Source organism: Brienomyrus brachyistius, chromosome 4 (assembly GCF_023856365.1).
Source record: "Brienomyrus brachyistius isolate T26 chromosome 4, BBRACH_0.4, whole genome shotgun sequence".
Lineage (NCBI taxonomy): Eukaryota > Metazoa > Chordata > Actinopteri > Osteoglossiformes > Mormyridae > Brienomyrus > Brienomyrus brachyistius.
The window spans coordinates 12,015,404-12,034,547 of record NC_064536.1 but is presented as its reverse complement, the minus strand read 5'-3'; the positions used below and the strand labels follow the sequence as shown (position 1 = coordinate 12,034,547).

Below are 19,144 nucleotides of genomic sequence, written 5' to 3'. Positions count from 1 at the left end.
TACAGTGCAGTGAAGTGCAGTGCAGTGCAGTGTGTGTATGTGGGGAGGGGGGGGGGACTTTAAGGTTTATCAGCCCAGCATGCTCATAGTACAGTACTTGGAAAAACTCACTTCCGCTAATGATTAAATGTTTTGCTTAGATACAATCCAAATCAGAAACCCAATAACAGCCCTGCAGCTGGCCTATTTATTTTTTTTATTTATTTGTGTTTGTTTGTTCGATTGTTTGTTTGTGTTTATTTTTGTTGTGTCTCTGCCAACAGAGTTCGTACTCACTCACTCACACTCACTTTTGTATCTTGAAGTGACAGTTGATACTGTGTTTGTTCTCCTAAGCCAGATAACTCTGGAATTGTAAATTGTCATTCAGCATAGGTGTGTTTTACTCCATAAATATTAGAAGAAATTTGAATATTGTCCATTATGTGTTTGTTCTTTGCAATTTCTTCGTTTTGAAAATTTTTGTTAATTTTAAATTGTGTCCTACGTCAATAATCTTAAGTTATATTAAAGTCTAAGAGTGCATTGACTTACTACTGTCACTGGTCTGGCTGCCACCATGTGTGTGGTTATGGAAAATTAATCAACAGTCTTCTGACCAATCAGGTTTGAGAATTTAACGGCGCTGTGGTATAACGCTATATTTTATTTTATCTGAGCAACTCATTATTAACATTCCGGTTAGTTTACAGAAACATTTCATTTTGCTGCCACTCTATTTAAAGATCAAGCAAATCAATCCGACCTCAATCATTCTATACAATCGCCCAGAACAGACAATGGTGTCACTGAATCTAACTTTAAATAAAGACGCAATACTAAACATTCACAAAATTAAATCTTATTGTCCAGTTAGATCTTGCTACAGAAACTAAATGAAAAAGGCAATTAGGACCATCCACATTCATGTTTCCTAGGATGGTGATTAGAAGCAAGAAAATACCTGCATCTTAAAACTAGACCTTTATGGGAAGGAATTAATCCTGCTCAACTAACAGGAACTTAATCATAAATTCAATAAGGCAGGTACCTGTATCTTTCAGAGATCAATCAGAATTTAAAGCTTTAAGTGGATTAAGAAAAGCTCTGACATTTTAAAAGTTCTTATTTTTTATTTTTTTTGGTAATGGGATACAGATACATGATCTTATCACAAATCGCTAAAGCAGTAAACATTTCATCTTCTGGAAAGGCTTCACATGAATTCTTTCTGGTATCTGAGGTGAATGCATAATTATTCTTTTTTTTGCTCCTTAACAATGTTTAGTATCTTAGTACAAAAAACACATCTCTTTGTTTTGACAGAAAGCATATAATTAAGCTTAATTTAAGTGTTTGAAAGTGGTTGGATCATCTTTATAATAGGAAACTGTAATATCCTGAGCCAAAAATGATTGCAAATCTAGTGACTGCAGAGGACAAATATTCCCAGAACGACTGCAATTATCTCAGAAGGAATCTTCTGTGGGACCCCTCCCCTTCCTTAACACTTGTAAGTTAAAGGTCTGATTAAGTTTAAACGGCCCTGACATGCTGCAGCATGAGAATTAATTTCCTTACTGAAAATTTTAGCCAGGAAATCATTTTGATCTGGAGAAAAACAAGTCATTAATAGTATTATCGGGTGGATTACATCATGTGTGACATTCACTGATACGTATCTAGGGATTTACAGGCCCCCTAGCTAATCTTTTGGAAAACAGACTAGAGATTAGTGGGAGGCGAGGACCCATGACCCCTGACTTCTGACCTCCCCAGTGATTGTGTTAGCCTTCTTTTGCAACCAGCAGCTGGAAAGCAAATACCCTTGGCAGTGGACCAGAGACATACAGCATCCTCATTGGACATCAGCCAATGAAAAGCACATGCATGGCCTATAGAAGTGCATCTAACTATATCCATAAAATTGCAGCAAAGGTGCATGGATACATTGTATTACTTACGGGTGGGCAATATACCCTAAAAATGATACAGTGGTAAAAATGATGGTTGTGGTTCAAGAACACTGTGGTCTACGAACAATTTGGTTCTCGACCAAAAATTTTGTGAAAATATCCTTTGGTTCAGGTACAAAATTTGGTTGACGAACAGATTCCTCGACCAGATTAATTTTTTAAGTACTAGTGTAGCACCGGCGGTGCACATGTCCCAGCATGTCCTGCATGTCCCAGCATGCCCTGCATGTCCCAGCATGCCTTGCATGCAACTGTAAATAGAAGGACCACAACAGGCACCCAACGAGCACCGAACCAAAATATACTGACGGGAAACACAAGGTTGTAAGACACCGAACTGCAAGATGCGCACACAATGGAAGATTTACACAGGCTAAATGTACGCGAGGATCGGACCTGGTACACACAAGACACGGGCAAATACACGTGTGACAATAGGGAAACGCAACCATTAACAACAACAATACAAGGGTTAAGGTCTGTTAATAAAGAGCGTGATTTCCCCAGCAAGCAAGTCTCCATGTCGCTCTCCGCTCCCGCAATGCCTGAGTCCGCCCATCGCCACACTATATTGTGTTTTCATTATAAAAGCCAGAAAATTAATTAACAAAAATTATTATTTGGTAGGCTTCCGAACGAATTAATTGAATTTCAATGCTTCCTAATGGAAGAAATTGCGCTGGTTCACGTACAAATTGGTTCATGACCACTTTCCTGGAACGGATTGTGTTCGTGAACCGCAAGCATCACTGTATTACAGTATTTTCAGCGAATGTCACAATATCGGTATTCTACAATTCATATGTAGAAAACAGCAAACTTTTTTATACAGAAGATGACAGGTGTCATGATTGATTATGCCAGCAGGAGATTCAAACCTTGGTTGAATTTGTTTAAAAACAGTAAATTAAACCTGTTAATTATGCAATAAAACAAGTGTACAGGCCATATCACGTTGCTCATAATATTGAAACGATATGAACGTTCATAATTATGGTACACATAGATTGACGGTTCTGGTCCTGAAAGTCAAAATCCAGACCAAGATTTTGTTTCAACCAAGCAGTTGAATATAAAGAGTCACAATCAGAGACACAGTGAAACTCTCAGTAATATTAATGCGTTGGCATGAAACCATCAGCTGGACGGCATGAACCTACCTTAGATGCTGCATCGAAACAGACAAACCCCATGCCGAAGTCTATTGTGAGTCCCATGAGATGACTTTCCATAATGCAGGCGTACGTTTTGCACTGGGAGGGGAGGCAAGACAATAAGTGACATTAGAGAAGCGGAACTGATTGTCAGCTACGTGGGAGTGAGCCTAAGCTAATCTGCCCATGAATACTGCAGCCATTTCCCTACTCTGTCGTGTGTATAAGAGGAGGCACGGTGATGGCTGTTATTAGTGAAAGACCCCAGGACCATGTAAGGAAGTGTACGGGTACTGCGGGGAAAAAAAGAATCTTTTTCTATATAGTTAGAATTGCATGTACTAGGAAGAATAAAGAGCATAGGATGACAAATTCTGAGAAAATTAATATCAAGTAGGACTATAGATGAGATGCTAATAAGGGGATGAAGGCTTAAAAAAATAAAAAAAAAATAAAGATCCCCACAACATAAATATGACAAATTACTGAAACATTAACTTCCCCCATTGTGAAAAGGCTGCCCTGGCTGGCTGACATAAGCACCTAACACAGGGGAGCTTGTGGGATGCTGGCGCCATTCCGTAACTGACATTCTTAGACTCAGACGTTGCTGCTGGACCTGTGCAGCGTCTCAGTGGTTGTTCTGAGTCACAGTGGGTGGGGAAGCACATGTGCTCTGGGATATTGTGTATGGGCTGCACCTGCATCCTCTCGACCTCTAAGAAGGTAGCCATCTGGAAGGCCTTCTCCCACACCAGCAGCTCAGAGTCCAGCTCCACGCTGAAGAACAGGTCCTCCCCGCACTCCGTCTGCAGGCTGAAGCAGTGCTTCCGTTGGTCCAGAAGGTCGCTGTCCTGCAAAAAGCCTACAGTCACATGCCCTTGTCACACCACACATGCGGCCGATGCTTATCTGCAGCCTTTGATGGTCTGTCATCCCTGCCGTGTTTAATTCCCTGAGTAATAAATAATAATTCTGAAGATGGGAAATTTTACATAATTCATTTGTATTAAATTACTTTTCAATTAGAAGATTTTAGTCAAGTAAGTCAATATTTCAGCATCACTGTCTTAATCTTTCAGATGTCAGCACTAATATATTGTTACAGGATTCATTTTTTCACCTGTGTCAGGATCACTGCATAAGCCCGTTCAGCCTACAACATAGTGGATTTGAATAGTCATTCAAAATGTCATTTTCAAGTCTGGATCTGAAGTTTGTATCGTTTACAGTCCGTGTCTCACCATGTTGACATGTCAGTAACGTTCGCAGTCTGAAATAATGTGAAGATCAGTACATGAGGCAGCAGCATGGTGGTGCAGTGGTTAGCACTGCTGCCTCACACCTCTAGGACCTGGGTTTGAATCTCCGTCTGGGTCACATGTGTGTGGAGTTTGCATGTTCTCCCCATGTCGTCGTGGGGTTTCCTCCGGGTACTCCGGTTTCCCCCCACAGTCCAAAAACATGCTGAGGCTAATTGGAGTTACTAAATTGCCCGTAGGAGTGCATGTGTGAGTAACTGGTGTGTGAGTGTGCCCTGCGATGGGCTGGCCCCCCCATCCTGGGTTGTTCCCTGCCTCGTGCCCATTGCTTCCGGGATAGGCTCCGGAACCCCCGCGACCCAGTAGGATAAGCGGTTTGGAAAATGGATGGATGGATGGATCAGTACATGAAATAACTAAATGTAACTAAAATGAAATATAACTAAAATGAAAATAACTAAAAAAATAACTAAAATGAAAAATGCCAATGATGTTTTCTACAATGCACCAAGAAGACCATGTAAATGTAGAATTTATCACCTTGCATACAATCTGCCACTTTTAATGAAACAATTACCTTGTCCAGGTTAACTGAATGCCATTATAAGAAAAGACCATTTTATAGCAAATGATGTTTCCTTTTGGCCCAAAAATGATATTACCCTATAAAGGACATTCATTTCGAAAGCACTCTGTTAAAACAAATTCCCAAATCTCCTCTTTTTTCTAACATTTGTGAATAAAGATGGTTGTAATATTCCAGTGAGGATATTTTACTAAATCTGTACCCTGAGACTTGTGGATAAACGTGAACATACTTCAATGAAAAGAGAATTACGACATAAGAGCATATAATAAAAAAAAAAAAAAACTCATTAATTCCTCGGGCAGCCAATTTAAGAGCCTAATTTATATATAACAAATGCAGAAACAGCATTTTGATCTGTACTGACACACACACTGTGACATACAATTTTAAATTTAAGTTTATAGTTTTTTTTGTGTGCTTTTATTTTACAGAAATGATGAGACAAAAAAACTGCTGTTTCTTCACAAACTATTTTCTTAATTAATAAGCACCCCTTGCTCATTTTGTCTGTAAGGCTAGATTTATTAACTTCTCAAACTGATTGAGAAAATCCGATTGCACAACTTATAGATACATTACGGCGAGCAGCATGCTGGCCCAGTGGGCAATGCTGTGTGTACCGCTGTGCGCGGCCTCCCAAGATGCCCCTTCACTTCCCTCTTTGTCTGTGAAGTTAACCTCCTTCCTGTATTTATGAGGATTTCCTTCATGTTCTCAGGATCCCCACCACAGCCCCAAAACACATGGTTAGGTTCTGCAAATGACCCACATTGTCTGTGTGCTCCGTGCGTCCGGAAAGTGCACCTACTCCTGTTAAGCAGTTGCCAGTAATGAATGGATTTTAGATCACATAGTTATCATTAACTTTCTGGAAGTGTGGCTGCATTTTCCTGCATTTTACCACTGCAGAGTGACGCTGTATGCCTTACAGAAAATCACAAAATCCCGCAAGGTTGGTAAAAGGTTTTCTGAAAGTTCTTCAAAAAGGTGAAAGTTTGATACAGTAAAATCGGCAAGGTACCTCAAATGTCCTCAATTTAGCTGTTTCTGAGAATGTCTGGGGTACGCAATCAGATGCTCCCAGCACGTTTACGTGGTAAAATTATCCTGGATATAAGTGATGTCCTGAGCCGATGTGAAAGACTGCTACCCCGAGACTTTTAATCGATCAGCTCCGTGATTTGCTCAGATCGTAAGCTTCCATCGCATGCTGCAATTAGCCTGAGGTGCATGGCTTCAAACTACAAACTATCGAGATGTCAGCCGCGTGGAAATTCTTTAAACTAGAAGTGTTTGCAATGCCATCCTTTTGAGAGCAGATACCTAGAGTTTCATTTAATGCAACAAATCTAATCAGACACTAGCAGAAACACCATAAGGAAGAGTGCTGCAAAAGGCCAGACTTCCTCTGAATGCACCGACACCTACTGTATGTGCATATATAATTAAATATTTATTAAAAGATTGAATCGGTAATCAGCAGATGTAATACTGAATGCACTGGATCAGGGTACCAAAATAAGTGGATTGGGACATCCCTACTGAATATTAAGGTCAGGCATGTGGAAAGGAGAGTGAACCCACATAATGACCCCAACTAACCAGGGCTTATTTATCAAAACAAACATAAAGAGCAAATCAGAAAATAAAGGGGCTGTGAGGGGTAAAAATAAAACAGAAATTAAGGCAGGGAGTAACACCGGAAACAAAAATACTATAGGTGGCAGGGCGAGAGACGCAGGAAAACTACAAGAACTAACATGGAGAAACTACACTGACTACGACTAACAAACAAACTGCCACACAGGGATTCAGTCACAATGAACCACCAAGGGGGACTGCATGGTGGTGCAGTGGTTAGCACTGTTGCCTCACACCTCTGGGACCTGGGTTCGAGTCTCCGCCTGGGTCACATGTGTGTGGAGTTTGCATGTTCTCCCCATGTCGTCGTGGGGTTTCCTCCGGGTACTCCGGTTTCCCCCCACATTCCAAAAACATGCTGAGGCTAATTGGAGTTGCTAAATTGCCTGTAGGTGTGTATATGTGAGTGAATGGTGTGTGAGTGTGCCCTGCGATGGGCTGGCCCCCCATCCTGGGTTGTTCCCTGCCTCGTGCCCATTGATTCCAGGATAGGCTCCGACCCAGTAGGATAAGCGGTTTGGAAAATGGATGGATGGATGAACCACCAAGGAACAGAACAAAAGCAGGTGCTTCAATAGAATAGAATAGAATAGAATAAACCTTTATTATCCCACGAATGAGAAATTTAGGTGTTACAGAGCTCTTGCACAAAAACGTAATATAGAACAATAGGAGCAGGTAGATACACAAAGATATAAATACAAATGTACAAAAGTTTTGGAAATAAATAAAGATGTACAGAGATATGTACAAAATGTACAGAGATATGTACACAAGTGCGGGGGTGGGGTGTGAATGATCCTGGTTACAGCATGTGATATGTCAGTTAAACATATATGAGTAAAAAATACTCACGCTAAACTGTTATAATGTCTGACAGCCGCTGGTAAGAATGACCTGCGGTAGCGCTCCTTCCTACACTGTGGGTGTAGAAGTCTATTGCTGAATGAGCTGCTCAGAGCTCGTACAGTCTCATGCAGGGGGTGGGAGGTGTTGTCCATAATGGATGTTAGCTTAGACCGCATCCTCTCATCCCCAACCTGCTCGATGGATTTCAGTGGGCAGCCCAGGACAGAGCTGGCCCTCTTCACCAGTTTGTCCAATTTCCCCCTGTTCCTCTCTGCAATTCCACCACACCAGCAGACCACAGCATAAAAGATAGCAGATGCTACCACAGTGTCATAGAAGGACCTTAAGAGAGTCCTGTTCACCCCAAAGGATCTTAGCCGCCTAAGCAGGTGAAGACGACTTAGACCCTTTTTGTAAACTGCCTCAGTGTTTGTAGACCAGTCCAGTTTGTTGTTTAGGTGAACACCCAGGAATTTGTACTCCTTCACCGTTTCAATGTCCAGACCCTGGATGTTCACCGGTGTAGTAGGAGAAGACTTCTTGCTGAAGTCAATCACCAGTTCCTTCGTCTTGCTGGCATTAATATGAAGATGGTTCAGTTCACACCAGCTGACAAAGCGATCGATGACCCCCCTGTATTCCAGCTCGTTCCCCTCTGACACCCGACCAACAATGGCAGTGTCGTCTGAAAACTTCTGTAGATGGCAAGTGTCCGTGTTGTAATTGAAGTCCGCAGTGTATAGGGTGAAGAGAAAAGGGGCGAGTACTGTTCCTTGTGGGGCCCCCGTGCTACAGACTACCACCTCAGACACACAGTCCCGGAGTCTCACATACTGGGGTCTCCTGGTGAGGTAGTCCGTAATCCACGCAGACAACTGATGGTCCACTCCCGCTCCCTCTAACTTCCCCCTCAGCACTGAGGGCCGGATTGTATTGAAGGCACTTGAGAAGTCAAAGAACATGACTCTCACAGTGCTCCTAGCCGTCTCTAGGTGAGAGAAGGCCCGATGCAGCAGGTAGATGACAGCGTCATCCACCCCGATGTTCGGCTGGTAGGCAAATTGCAGCGGGTCCAGATCCCTCCTGACTAGCGGGCGAAGGTGGTGAAGTACAATCCTCTCCATGGTCTTCATCAGGTGTGAAGTCAGGGCAACAGGTCTGAAGTGGTTCAGCTCCTTGGGGTGCGTTGTCTTTGGGACCGGCACCACGCAGGACGTCTTCCACAGAACGGGGACCCTCTCCAGACTGAGACTGAGGTTAAAGATGTATGTGATGACCTGGCACAGTTGACCTGCGCAGTCCCTCAACAGTCTGGAGCTGATTCCATCTGGACCTGCGGCCTTCCTGGTTTTCATCTTCATCAGCTGACTCCGCACCTGGTCAGTTGTGATGGAGAGGCCACAGTGTAGGTTGTGGGTGGGTGACTCCTGCTGAACGGCATGGGGGGGAGGGGCAGTAAGGCCGTTGGGGGACAAAGGGGGCAGATGAGGTGCCGCCAATATCCCCGGTGCTGTGACTACTGTGGGGGGTTGCAGGGAGGTGTGAAGGAGGTGTGATGAGCTCTGGTGGATAGGGGGGGGTTGGGCTACTGAGTCAAACCTGTTAAAGAACTGGTTCAATCTATTAGCCCAATCCTGGTCGCCAGACTCCGGATCCCCTCCACTCGCCTTGCTCCGTCCGGTGATGATATTAAGTCCCTTCCACACCCCTCTTGTGTTGCTCTGCTGGAGCTGCTCCTCCAGCTTCCTCTTGTATCTGTTCTTTCCCCGCCTTATCTCTCTCCTTAGCTCCTTCTGGACTCTCCTAATTTCCTCTCGGTCTCCGGATCTGAAAGCCCTCCTTTTTTGCTCCAGCAGAGTCCTCAGGTCTGGAGTCAGCCATGGTTTGTTGTTGGAGTAACACCGTACTTTCCTAGTCGGTACAGTGTTATCCATGCAGAAGGTGATATAATCTGTTATGCAGGCCGTCAGACTGTCAATGTCCTCCCCGTGTGGGCTGCATAGCACCTCCCAGTCTGTGGTTTGGAAGCAGTCTTTCAGTGCCAGACTCGCCTCTTCAGACCATTCTCTCACATACCTTGTAGTGGGGGGTCGTTTGCATACTAAAGGTATGTATGAGGGAACCAAATGGACCAGGCTGTGATCTGAACGACCCAGTGGGGGGAGGGTTGATGCTCTGTAAGCGTCCTTAGTATTTGCATACAGTAAGTCCAGTGTTTTGTGTTCCCTGGTGCAGCAGTCCACATACTGGGTGAAAGTAGGGAGAGTTGAGGACAAGGAAACATGATTAAAATCCCCAGAGATGAAAAAGAAGGCTTGGGGGTGTGATGTCTGTAGCTGGGACACCACTGTGTGAATTGTCTCACATGCTGCTGCCGCATCTGCCGTCGGCGGAATGTAAACAGTTATCGCGATGACTTGCGTGAATTCCCGCGGCAGGTAATATGGTCTGATGCTGACCGCCAATAGCTCCACATCCCGTGTACAGCATTGCTCCTTAACACTGATGTGCCCCGGTTTACACCATCTCTCGTTCGCATACATCACAATCCCCCCACCTTTCTTCTTGCCGGTCTCCTTTCCATCTCGGTCCGTTCTCACCAGGTGGAATCCCGGTACAGTTACGTGTGAGTCTGGAGTGAGGTGTGTCAGCCAAGATTCTGTATAGCACATCATGCTCACCTCCCGGTACTCTCTCTGAAGTCTTGTCAGCGCCGTTAACTCATCGATCTTATTAGGGAGAGATCTAACATTCCCCATAATGATCGAGGGTACAGATGGTTTGTACCTTCTCTTCCGCTCTCGACACTTAACTCCAGCTCTGCAGCCCCGTCTCCTCCGCCGCAGCTCCCTGGGGATCTCTGGTCTTTCCCTGGGGTGTATCGGCTGGTTACGAAGCGCTAACAGCTGATCCCGAGTGTAAACAATGAAGCCGCTGCTTGAAGAATCTCCGTGTACCGGGTAAAACAGTCCGTAAATGATTAAAAAACAAAAAAGTAAGTTCACAAGTTGCCTTTGACTAGCATACTTTTGATTAGTTGAAAGAAAAGGTGAAAAAAACAAGGAAAATAGATAAGATAGGTTAAAAGAATAGAAGGTGGTCAGAGCTGCTGTAACTAGCTGCCACTCTCGTGGCGCCATCTTGGAATCCGCAATACGCAACTAACAAGACAAGCAACTAGATGAGAAGCCTAAGCAAAGTAACCAATCACAAGGCAAGAGGGAACAGGTGAGGCATATTACAAATAACAAGCACTAGAGGCTGGAAAACATTAACAAACACTGAGGGCTAACTAGACTAGGAGAGACTAGGAACACAAGAACCGCAGAACATAAAGGGTAGAGTAGACCATAAACAGGGACACAAAGCAAAGGCATAGATAAACAATACTAGATGCTAGGGACAAAATAAAACCAATAAATTAAACAAAAGATGAGGCTGGCCTCAAACTCATGACGAAAAGGACTAAGCCGCATGTTCAGTCAACCGCTGAGCCATTCGGCAGCCCAGGGAGCAGGGAAAACACACAAGGGAGACAGGATGGCCAGCGGCAAGTGCTGGCCAAACATAGAAAAGGTACACAGGTCAGACATCGACCCTCACAGGATAGCATAACCGAGTTAGGTGATATACAGAATAGTGTATAGTGAGTGATATTATTGGTTTTCATTAATATGTCAAATATTTTTAGAGATGCAATTCAAAAATTAGGAAAACAAAGTTCACGTGTAAAAGTTTTCTTAAAAGTGCATCAACAAATTCTCAAAATCTTGGTTGGAATTAAACTGAGTACTTGAGCAAAAACTGCAGGTATGATGTGATACAGTATTGTTGAGATCATACTGAGATGTCTTGGGTGTGTTTCTCCATAAAGCTGAGACTCATTTATTAAAAATAATTATAATTTATACAGAATTATGATTACAATTTATAATGCTGATCCCAACAACCCAATCCAGTATGACCCAATTTTCAGTTAATACTAGTGAATTGCAGGATGGTAATTACACGTAGGCAACAAGAGCGCAGAAAAGCACGACTGACGGATGGACGGACAGACAGGCAGACAGACAGGTTTTTAGAATTGTTCATCATCTCCAGTTTGGCCCATTTCCTCTTCTCAGCACCAGTCTCCAGTGGGTCCAGAGCCAGTTCTCTTTTGAGTTTGTTCACACGTCTGGCATCACACAAACCGATGCTGCTACACCAGCAAACGACAAGCTTATAGAAATGTACTGGCCACTGTGGACGTACTGGAGAACCCCAGAGTGCTGGCTGACATATCCTCTGCTTATTCCCCAGCTCCGTCCTCATCTGGGCAGCAGAGACAGTTTGGGACGTATGGCAGCAGTGAAGAAGTCAGTTGTGGTGTCTTTAGTAAGAAAAATAAAGGGAGGTGTGACGTTAGTGGAAGGGGAGGGGGCACAGATGAGTTTAACACCAACCCTGGCCAGCACGCTGAGGCCGGCAGTGTCGGGGGAGGGCTGGGCTGGCAAGTGAGAGTCACACGTGAAGAAGAGATTCAGCTCATTAGCCCTGTCTGTTTTCCCCTCTTCTTCTAGGTCTCCAGTCGGACTGTAGCGGATAATGATCCTCATCCCAGTCCATTCTGCTGCTGCATTTTCACTATAAGATCTTATTGTTTGTATAATCTACAAATACGGTAGCATGTTTATACCATCCATCCATCCATTTTCCAAACCGCTTATCCTTCTGGGTCACGGGGGGTGCGGAGCCTATCCCGGAAGCAATGGGCACGAGGCAGGGAACAACCCAGGATGGGGGGCCAGCCCATCGCAGGGCACACTCACACACCATTCACGCACACATGCACACCTACGGGCAATTTAGCAACTCCAATTAGCTTCAGCATGTTTTTGGACTGTGGGGGGGAAACTGGAGTACCTGGAGGAAACCCCACGACGACATGGGGAGAACATGCAAACTCCACATACATGTAACCCAGGCGGAGACTCGAACCCGGGTCCCAGAGGTGTGAGGTAACAGTGCTAACCACCGCATCACTATTCCGCCCCCATGTTTCTACCATGTTTAGATTTTGGTTGTTATTTATTTTATTTCATTATCCTCCTCTCTGTACATCCTAGTTGCTGGACAAAAAAAACCCTTTTGTCAGTTAAGTGAAGTGTTATCGTATCTTCTCTTATCACACCTCCTTAATGCGGTTCTGATGTAGCTTTGGTAACAGCTTGTTCCTGTAGCTTTTTTGTCCCTCATGGAGTTGATTCATCAGCTGGGCCTGCACTCGCTTGATCTCCTGCTGGTCTGCAGACCTAAATGTTCTCTTCTTCTTCTTCTTCTTGAATACGTCCTCCTGGTCCTTTGAGATCCAGTTTGTTAGAGGGCAAACAGCCTCTTTCTGGGAGCTGTATTTATCCACCCCGAAGTGGATGTAGCTCATCACACAGTGAATGAGTCCCTTTATGAATCAGAGACCATGTCCCAATCTCCTCTGAGTAATCCTGCAGAAGATCCTTGATCTCCTCAGTCCACTTCCTCACGGTCCTGATGATGGGTAGCTGCTGAATGACGGGTTTGATGACGGAATGAGACACAAGATTCATAATCAGGTTGGCCCGGGGGTGTCAGGAAAACATAGTGTTATTCCTCTTTAGCATTAGTGGACAAGAGAACCAAGGCCCTGTTCTCTCCCATGGTCTCCTGTCCCTCTCAGTAGGGGGTGGGGGGGGGGCGTGAAGTGGGTATATTCCAGAATCTGGTAGGATTCAGTGAAAGTGGAATAGAATGAAACATGACTGCCGTCCCGAGAGATTGCAATAGAAGCATTGGGATGATCAGTGATGAGTTTGCTGACCACAGAATGTATCTGCTCTTTGGTGACTGCAGTGTCTGGTGGGACATCCACCGCCAAAAGAATGATGTGAAAACTCCTACGGCGTGGAATGTGGCCGCACTCCCAAAGCAGGCAGCTCTACATTCCAGTGTTTTTATTGCCATGACTTCTGTTATCTGTCCATCCAGTGTGAGAGATGGTAGCTTTAGCTCTCAGCTACAGATTCTGTGAAGCACGTGAGCGTTTGTGTTCCCCGGGGCCCCTGGTCAGTGCTGAGAGCCCAACCATTCCGTTTGCCAGAGAGCTTACAGTTCCCATGATGACTGGCTGGTATAGCCTGTGCCTTCTCGCCCTGTTCCGGAGCTGGGCTCCCACTTCCTTCCTCTGGCAGTGCCGCAATAACATGGGGGGACGCAGGGTCCGGGCCCAACAGCTGTTGTCGTGTATAGGTTAATGCCGGTCCCTCCTCGCCCATCCTGCTGTCCACGGTTGAAAAAAGTGTGCAGGCAGCAAGAAAAACGCAGAAAACTATTCCTGCTCCACACCATGGCCACCGGCGGATATTATGTAAAACATTAGCCGAGAAAATGTATGGCTGCAAAGCACAGGAATGACTGACCTCCTCTAAATACTTCATGCATGCGAGATAGGAAGTGAGTCAGACCGCATAATGTGAGAGTTTAACTTTAAGAATTGGTCCAGATTGAGACAGTCGCGCATGTGGCAGTCCCGTATGGGTCCCAAACATTGCTCGGCTGAGCTAAGTCAACTTTTTTAACCTTTTGTAACAAACTTGCGATTGATGGATGATGGGATAAAAAAATAAACTGTGGTTCAGTGAAAACAATATGGTAATGTGAAAGCAATATGGTAATGTATTAAAATGAAAGAAAAACATTTCATTTCATTGTGTCAAACTTTGTGGTAACATTGTGCATTGTAGCAGAACTTTGAATAATGCTTAAGAATTGTGTGTTCTAGATTGAATTATTAATTAGAACCAAATGAAAGGATCCAACTGTGTCATAAATGAAATGAAAATTAAACTTTTTAAGTATAGACTCAAAAAGGGACACAGCCAACTCAAGCTTCAGACTATACCTCAATTTCATTATATTCTCAGCTACATGATGAGATTTCATGAGGTGTCGCACCTGCTCAATTAAACTTAGTGAAAAAAAAAGCTATGATTAAAATTTGCCTTCTCGGTTACTCGGCCACAAGATGGAAGGAAGACGGAGCAGAGCAGACGAGGCTCGAAATAGAAAAAGGAAGGCATCCGTTGTGCAGGAGCACTTCACATTAAGAGTGAATGAAAATGCAGTCGTCGGTCAGAATTGCAAAGCAGAATTTAAATATCAATAAACAGCATGACTGAAATGCAACATCATCATCAAATAGGCATTCAGGTTCGAATGGACTCACCCAACAATGCAAGGTGAACCATAGACAACTATAAGTTATATACCCTTTAGAGTAACCAGGCCTATCTTTGCCCTCACGTTGACTTTAACCTTTAAGTGGCACGCCCAGAAAAAGGCATTTAAATTTTTTTTTTATCAATTCTTTGTTCTGTGGGCCAATATATAAACAAAAATCAACAGTTTTTTTCAAAATTGACCCTGCAGTTTGTTAATTGCAGAGGTCTACCAAATGGTAGAGGAAGCCGTTAAAGGTAAAAGTAAAAGCAACATTTATGAAATGTTTCCAAAAATATCAGTGACATCTTGTATTTTTCTTTTGTTTTTTAATTTATTTTATTGTTAATTATTTGGCCTAATTTACTTTCTGTGATTACTGCCAAAATGAAGGCTAGCCTGTCGCTTCCCCACCACAGCTTACAATAATGCATGTGTGTGTGTATTACATTGTGAGAACCAAATGTCCCCACAATGTAATAAAATCCTATTATTTTGATGTTGTGGGGACCATTTTTTTTTCAGTCCTCACAAGGGGAAACTCGGTTTTATAAAAATCTGTGACTAAAAATGCCAAAAGAAGGTAGGGGTTAAGGTCATGTAAGGATTACAGTTTCCACCATAGAATTGAATGCAGAGTCCCCACAAGGATATCATTACAAAGCTGTGTGTGTGTGTGTGAATGTGTCTGTGAGTGTGTGTCTAAAATTAATCAGTAGATTACTTGATTGTTAATGTAATCATTGATTATTAACATTACGATTATTAATATGAGTCTTACTTAATATGTGTACAAAAAACAAATATGTGTGGGAATAAGACCTACTGTCGAAGCGGGAACAAGATTACACCAAAATCTGCAGAGCGAAGCAGTTTCTGTAAAAGCACACTCGGTCTCTGAGGGTCACTGTGGTTCTTTTGGACCAGCCTCCTGGAAGTCTGGATGAAGTACACTGCTTTGCGTTACTCTCGGGAGGACAGCGGAGAGACCTATACCAACCTTTAACCCACTTCTCGATTTTGGGTGTTAATGAAACACTTTTTTTTATTAGATCCAAGACAGGCCTGCAGTCTTCTAGAATCTTTTTTGAGAGTAACCTTGCTCCTAGAAAGGCAGACTAGGTAGCACCTTTGGGTGATAGCCTGTTTCTGCTGAGTTAAGTCTACTTCTTTTCTCAAAAAAAGATATGGGTTCTTCTTGCATCATCCCTCAATATCTCTCAAACCATCTGTATCAGCCCAGAGACACAGCAATAGGAAATATTAGAGACAGATTAAGCACTTGCTTACCTTTAATATCTTGCACATGATTTCGTACACCGTAAAACTCCTCTCTGCTCGCGTCCAGTCCCATGTCGTTACCTGAAACAAGTAACCATGACAACCTTGTTAAAACTGAATCTTGCATTATGGGCAAACTTAGGGGGGTCAATTTCATTGCATGCATTTGAAAATATTTCAAATATAAGTACACATATCAAAATATCACAAAGGAAACAAATGATTACATATAATATTAATATAGGTAACATATTTTACACTAATACAGTTAATATGCTTCATACAAAATATATACATATGTCTTATTTTATAAGCATTTCTAAAGAATTAAGGATTTCTTAATGTTAAGCTGTTAAAGTCGTTATGTAAAGCCCACTTTCTGCTTTTGCTTTTCATTGTTTGCACTGCTGTTTACTGATGAAAATAAAAACAAAAACAATGTTTTTTTTTTTTAAAAAAAAACATACATGCAAACATCTCGCACTAGCCGACTTTCTGAGTAATGCAGTGGGTTTGCTGGATCATTGTGGCAGCTTTCAAGTCATCTTGCCTTATGTGACGTTGGGTCTAAAATACAATCTATGTTTTTAGAGCCTTTTTGGAGCCCGGCGAGAGCAGATTTCCACAGTGTCGACACAATGTCCCCGGGAGGCCAAGAAACGGTTGTGTAGCGCACACTCAGTGTTTCAGAGGGATGCGAGAAATCCATTCGCACGCTGGGATTTTATAAGAAAAGTACACTGACATAAAGTCCAAAAGCCTGTAAAAGTGAATTCTATAAAGTGAGTAAAGCATTGTTGGGGGCATAAAGGAGCAGTAACAGCCCCCCAGAACCACCATATTCTATATAAGAAACATCATCCCACCAGCTGTGAAACAGGCCTTAGACAAACCAAGTGATTATTTAGGAAGGGCATAAATTAAGAACTGAGTAATTAATGTATCTCTTTTGCATATATGCTATTAGTAGGAAAAAAGGACTATACAGGACATAAGAAAAAAATAATAATCAAATAAAGAAAAAACAAAAAATAAATAAAACAGAAAATAGTCCTTAGTAATTGTGCGCCAGTGCATGCCTTGATATGTACTGGACAGAATGGGTCCTCCCTGTGCTAAATAAGTTGCAAAAATGGAGGAATGCATAAATGGATGGATGAACGGATGGCAGGATGGATGGTCGGATGGCTGTAAATCAAAACAATATGGCAGGAGAATAACATTATTGCCAACCAGACAAATGACAGGTAAAAGGAAATGGATATATTTAATGTGACCAGTGGTCAATGGCAGTAACAGGAAGTGACATAGTGAGTTTATGCAACAGCATATGTGTGATGCTTAGAGATCCAATTAGCACCACAGAGCAAAGACATCTTTCCCTAGAGAGGCAAGCAGAGTGCATTTAATTTGCGATGGTAAGAAAGTAAAGCACAGAGGGGAAAAAAAGGAGAATTGCCAAGCAGAAAAGGATGAAATGTCAGAATTGAGGATAAATGAGAAAATCACCTAACAAGGTACAAAGGACAAAAGTTGAAAGGAGAAGCACTGAAGTCATGGAGTCATTGAGGAAATGAGGGAGAGGTTGGCCAATGAATAGCAATGAGGGGGAGAGGAGGGAGGTGAAGGGACATCAATTACCAAGAAAGGTTCGATTTTCTTCTTGATTTGCTTCACTTTTCAGGCCTCATTTTCCCTGAGATTTTACCTGATTGTTGTTTCCAGTGAAAGAAAGACTTGCAGCACTGCACATTTCCCAAATACATATCACACTATTGTTTTGCGCTGCCAACTTCAGCATATAAAATTTCTCAGTGGGGAGACCGTCCAACGGCTTGCCAACACAAACTCAAGACTCAAATGTCCAAACTGCCATATAATTTGATCTTGATATGGTTTCCCTTCTGTATTCTGTAAAGCAACATGCATTTCTAAGACTTCGTGAATCCAAAAATGGAGGCAAAAATTTTTGATAGGGATCCTCCACCGGATCAGGCGTTGTCATCCATGTGTGAGGCTTGACTCATCTCCAGATCACTTTATCAGCACTGTCCTACGTATGACGTAATGCCTACTGTCCTGTGTTGCAGGTACATGTCACTGAAGAACCACAGCAAACCAACATGTTATCATCTAATGGCATCTGTCCCCACTCATAAATGCTACTATCGTTGCTCACTGCAGAACTGACGGAGGCTGTAAGTAACTCCAGGTACGCAAGCATCAGAAGCCCTTCTCACAATGGGAAAACCGAGCCCATCAGGGGCATTTAACTAACCTGCCACTTTCTCTCCGTCTCTCAGTTCTTCTGCATGACATCTCCCTTCCCACATCTCCAGGACAATAGTAAGTCAGAAGGCTCCAATCTCTTACAATCATGAAGGCTGCAGCCACATTTCCAGAACTGCAGAAGATCTTAGTCTTTCCCCGTCATCAAGAATACAGTCTTATGTCAGAATTAATTTTTCCCGCAACAATTAAAAATTAAAAAGAAAGAAAAGATAGGGACATGGGGTTTAACACTATGTAATACTAAAGGGTACATTTTGTGCAAATTCATCATCAGCTTGCGTTTGAATGACATTAAGTGACGATTAGTTATGCTAGGCAGTAATCAGTGTACTTGTTCGTGAAATTCACTAACAAAAGTTTTCAGGTTCAAATTTTACTTTCATTCATATAGGCGTTAGTGTGAAAATCTGCAAATAATCAATTGGAATTATATGACATCTGCATGCTATGCTGTCAGCAGGACAACCTTCACTGTATATATGGTAAATAAAGTATTTATTAACCATATATATATATATATATATATATATATATATATATGGGAATTTTTTTATTGCATATTTTGCTACAAAGGTCACATTCTTGTGTGGCCCAGACACAATGTTCATTCACCTGTTCGTTTATTTCTACCTGAACCAGAGAAATACTCTTCAAAAGGCAAAATGACACGTGCAAGCCTGGACAGCCTTGTAAACGTAAGGCCAGATTACTCCTAGAACAGGGTTTCTCAGCCTTTCCTATTCAACATTTGTTATGTCGGCGGTCCATATGTATATCACACTGACCAATCAGTATATTTGACGAGTTTTCCCTGGCGTTGACTGGGTTTGTATCAGTGTGATGGTAAAGTATGGGCCGGACTCTGTTTGCCTTCCACGTGTCCATGGC

At 42.8% G+C, this 19,144-nt stretch overlaps 1 protein-coding gene across 1 annotated transcript in view; it reads right to left on the bottom strand.

Annotated features, from left to right (window-relative positions):
- sntg1 (syntrophin, gamma 1) overlaps window positions 1-19,144 on the bottom strand; it is a 159,581-nt gene that overhangs the window by 7,489 nt on the left and 132,948 nt on the right. The window contains 3 exon segments of the mRNA XM_049010264.1: window positions 3,116-3,208; window positions 3,811-3,963; window positions 15,974-16,045. Of these exon segments, the coding sequence (XP_048866221.1) occupies window positions 3,116-3,208; window positions 3,811-3,963; window positions 15,974-16,045 (318 nt within the window).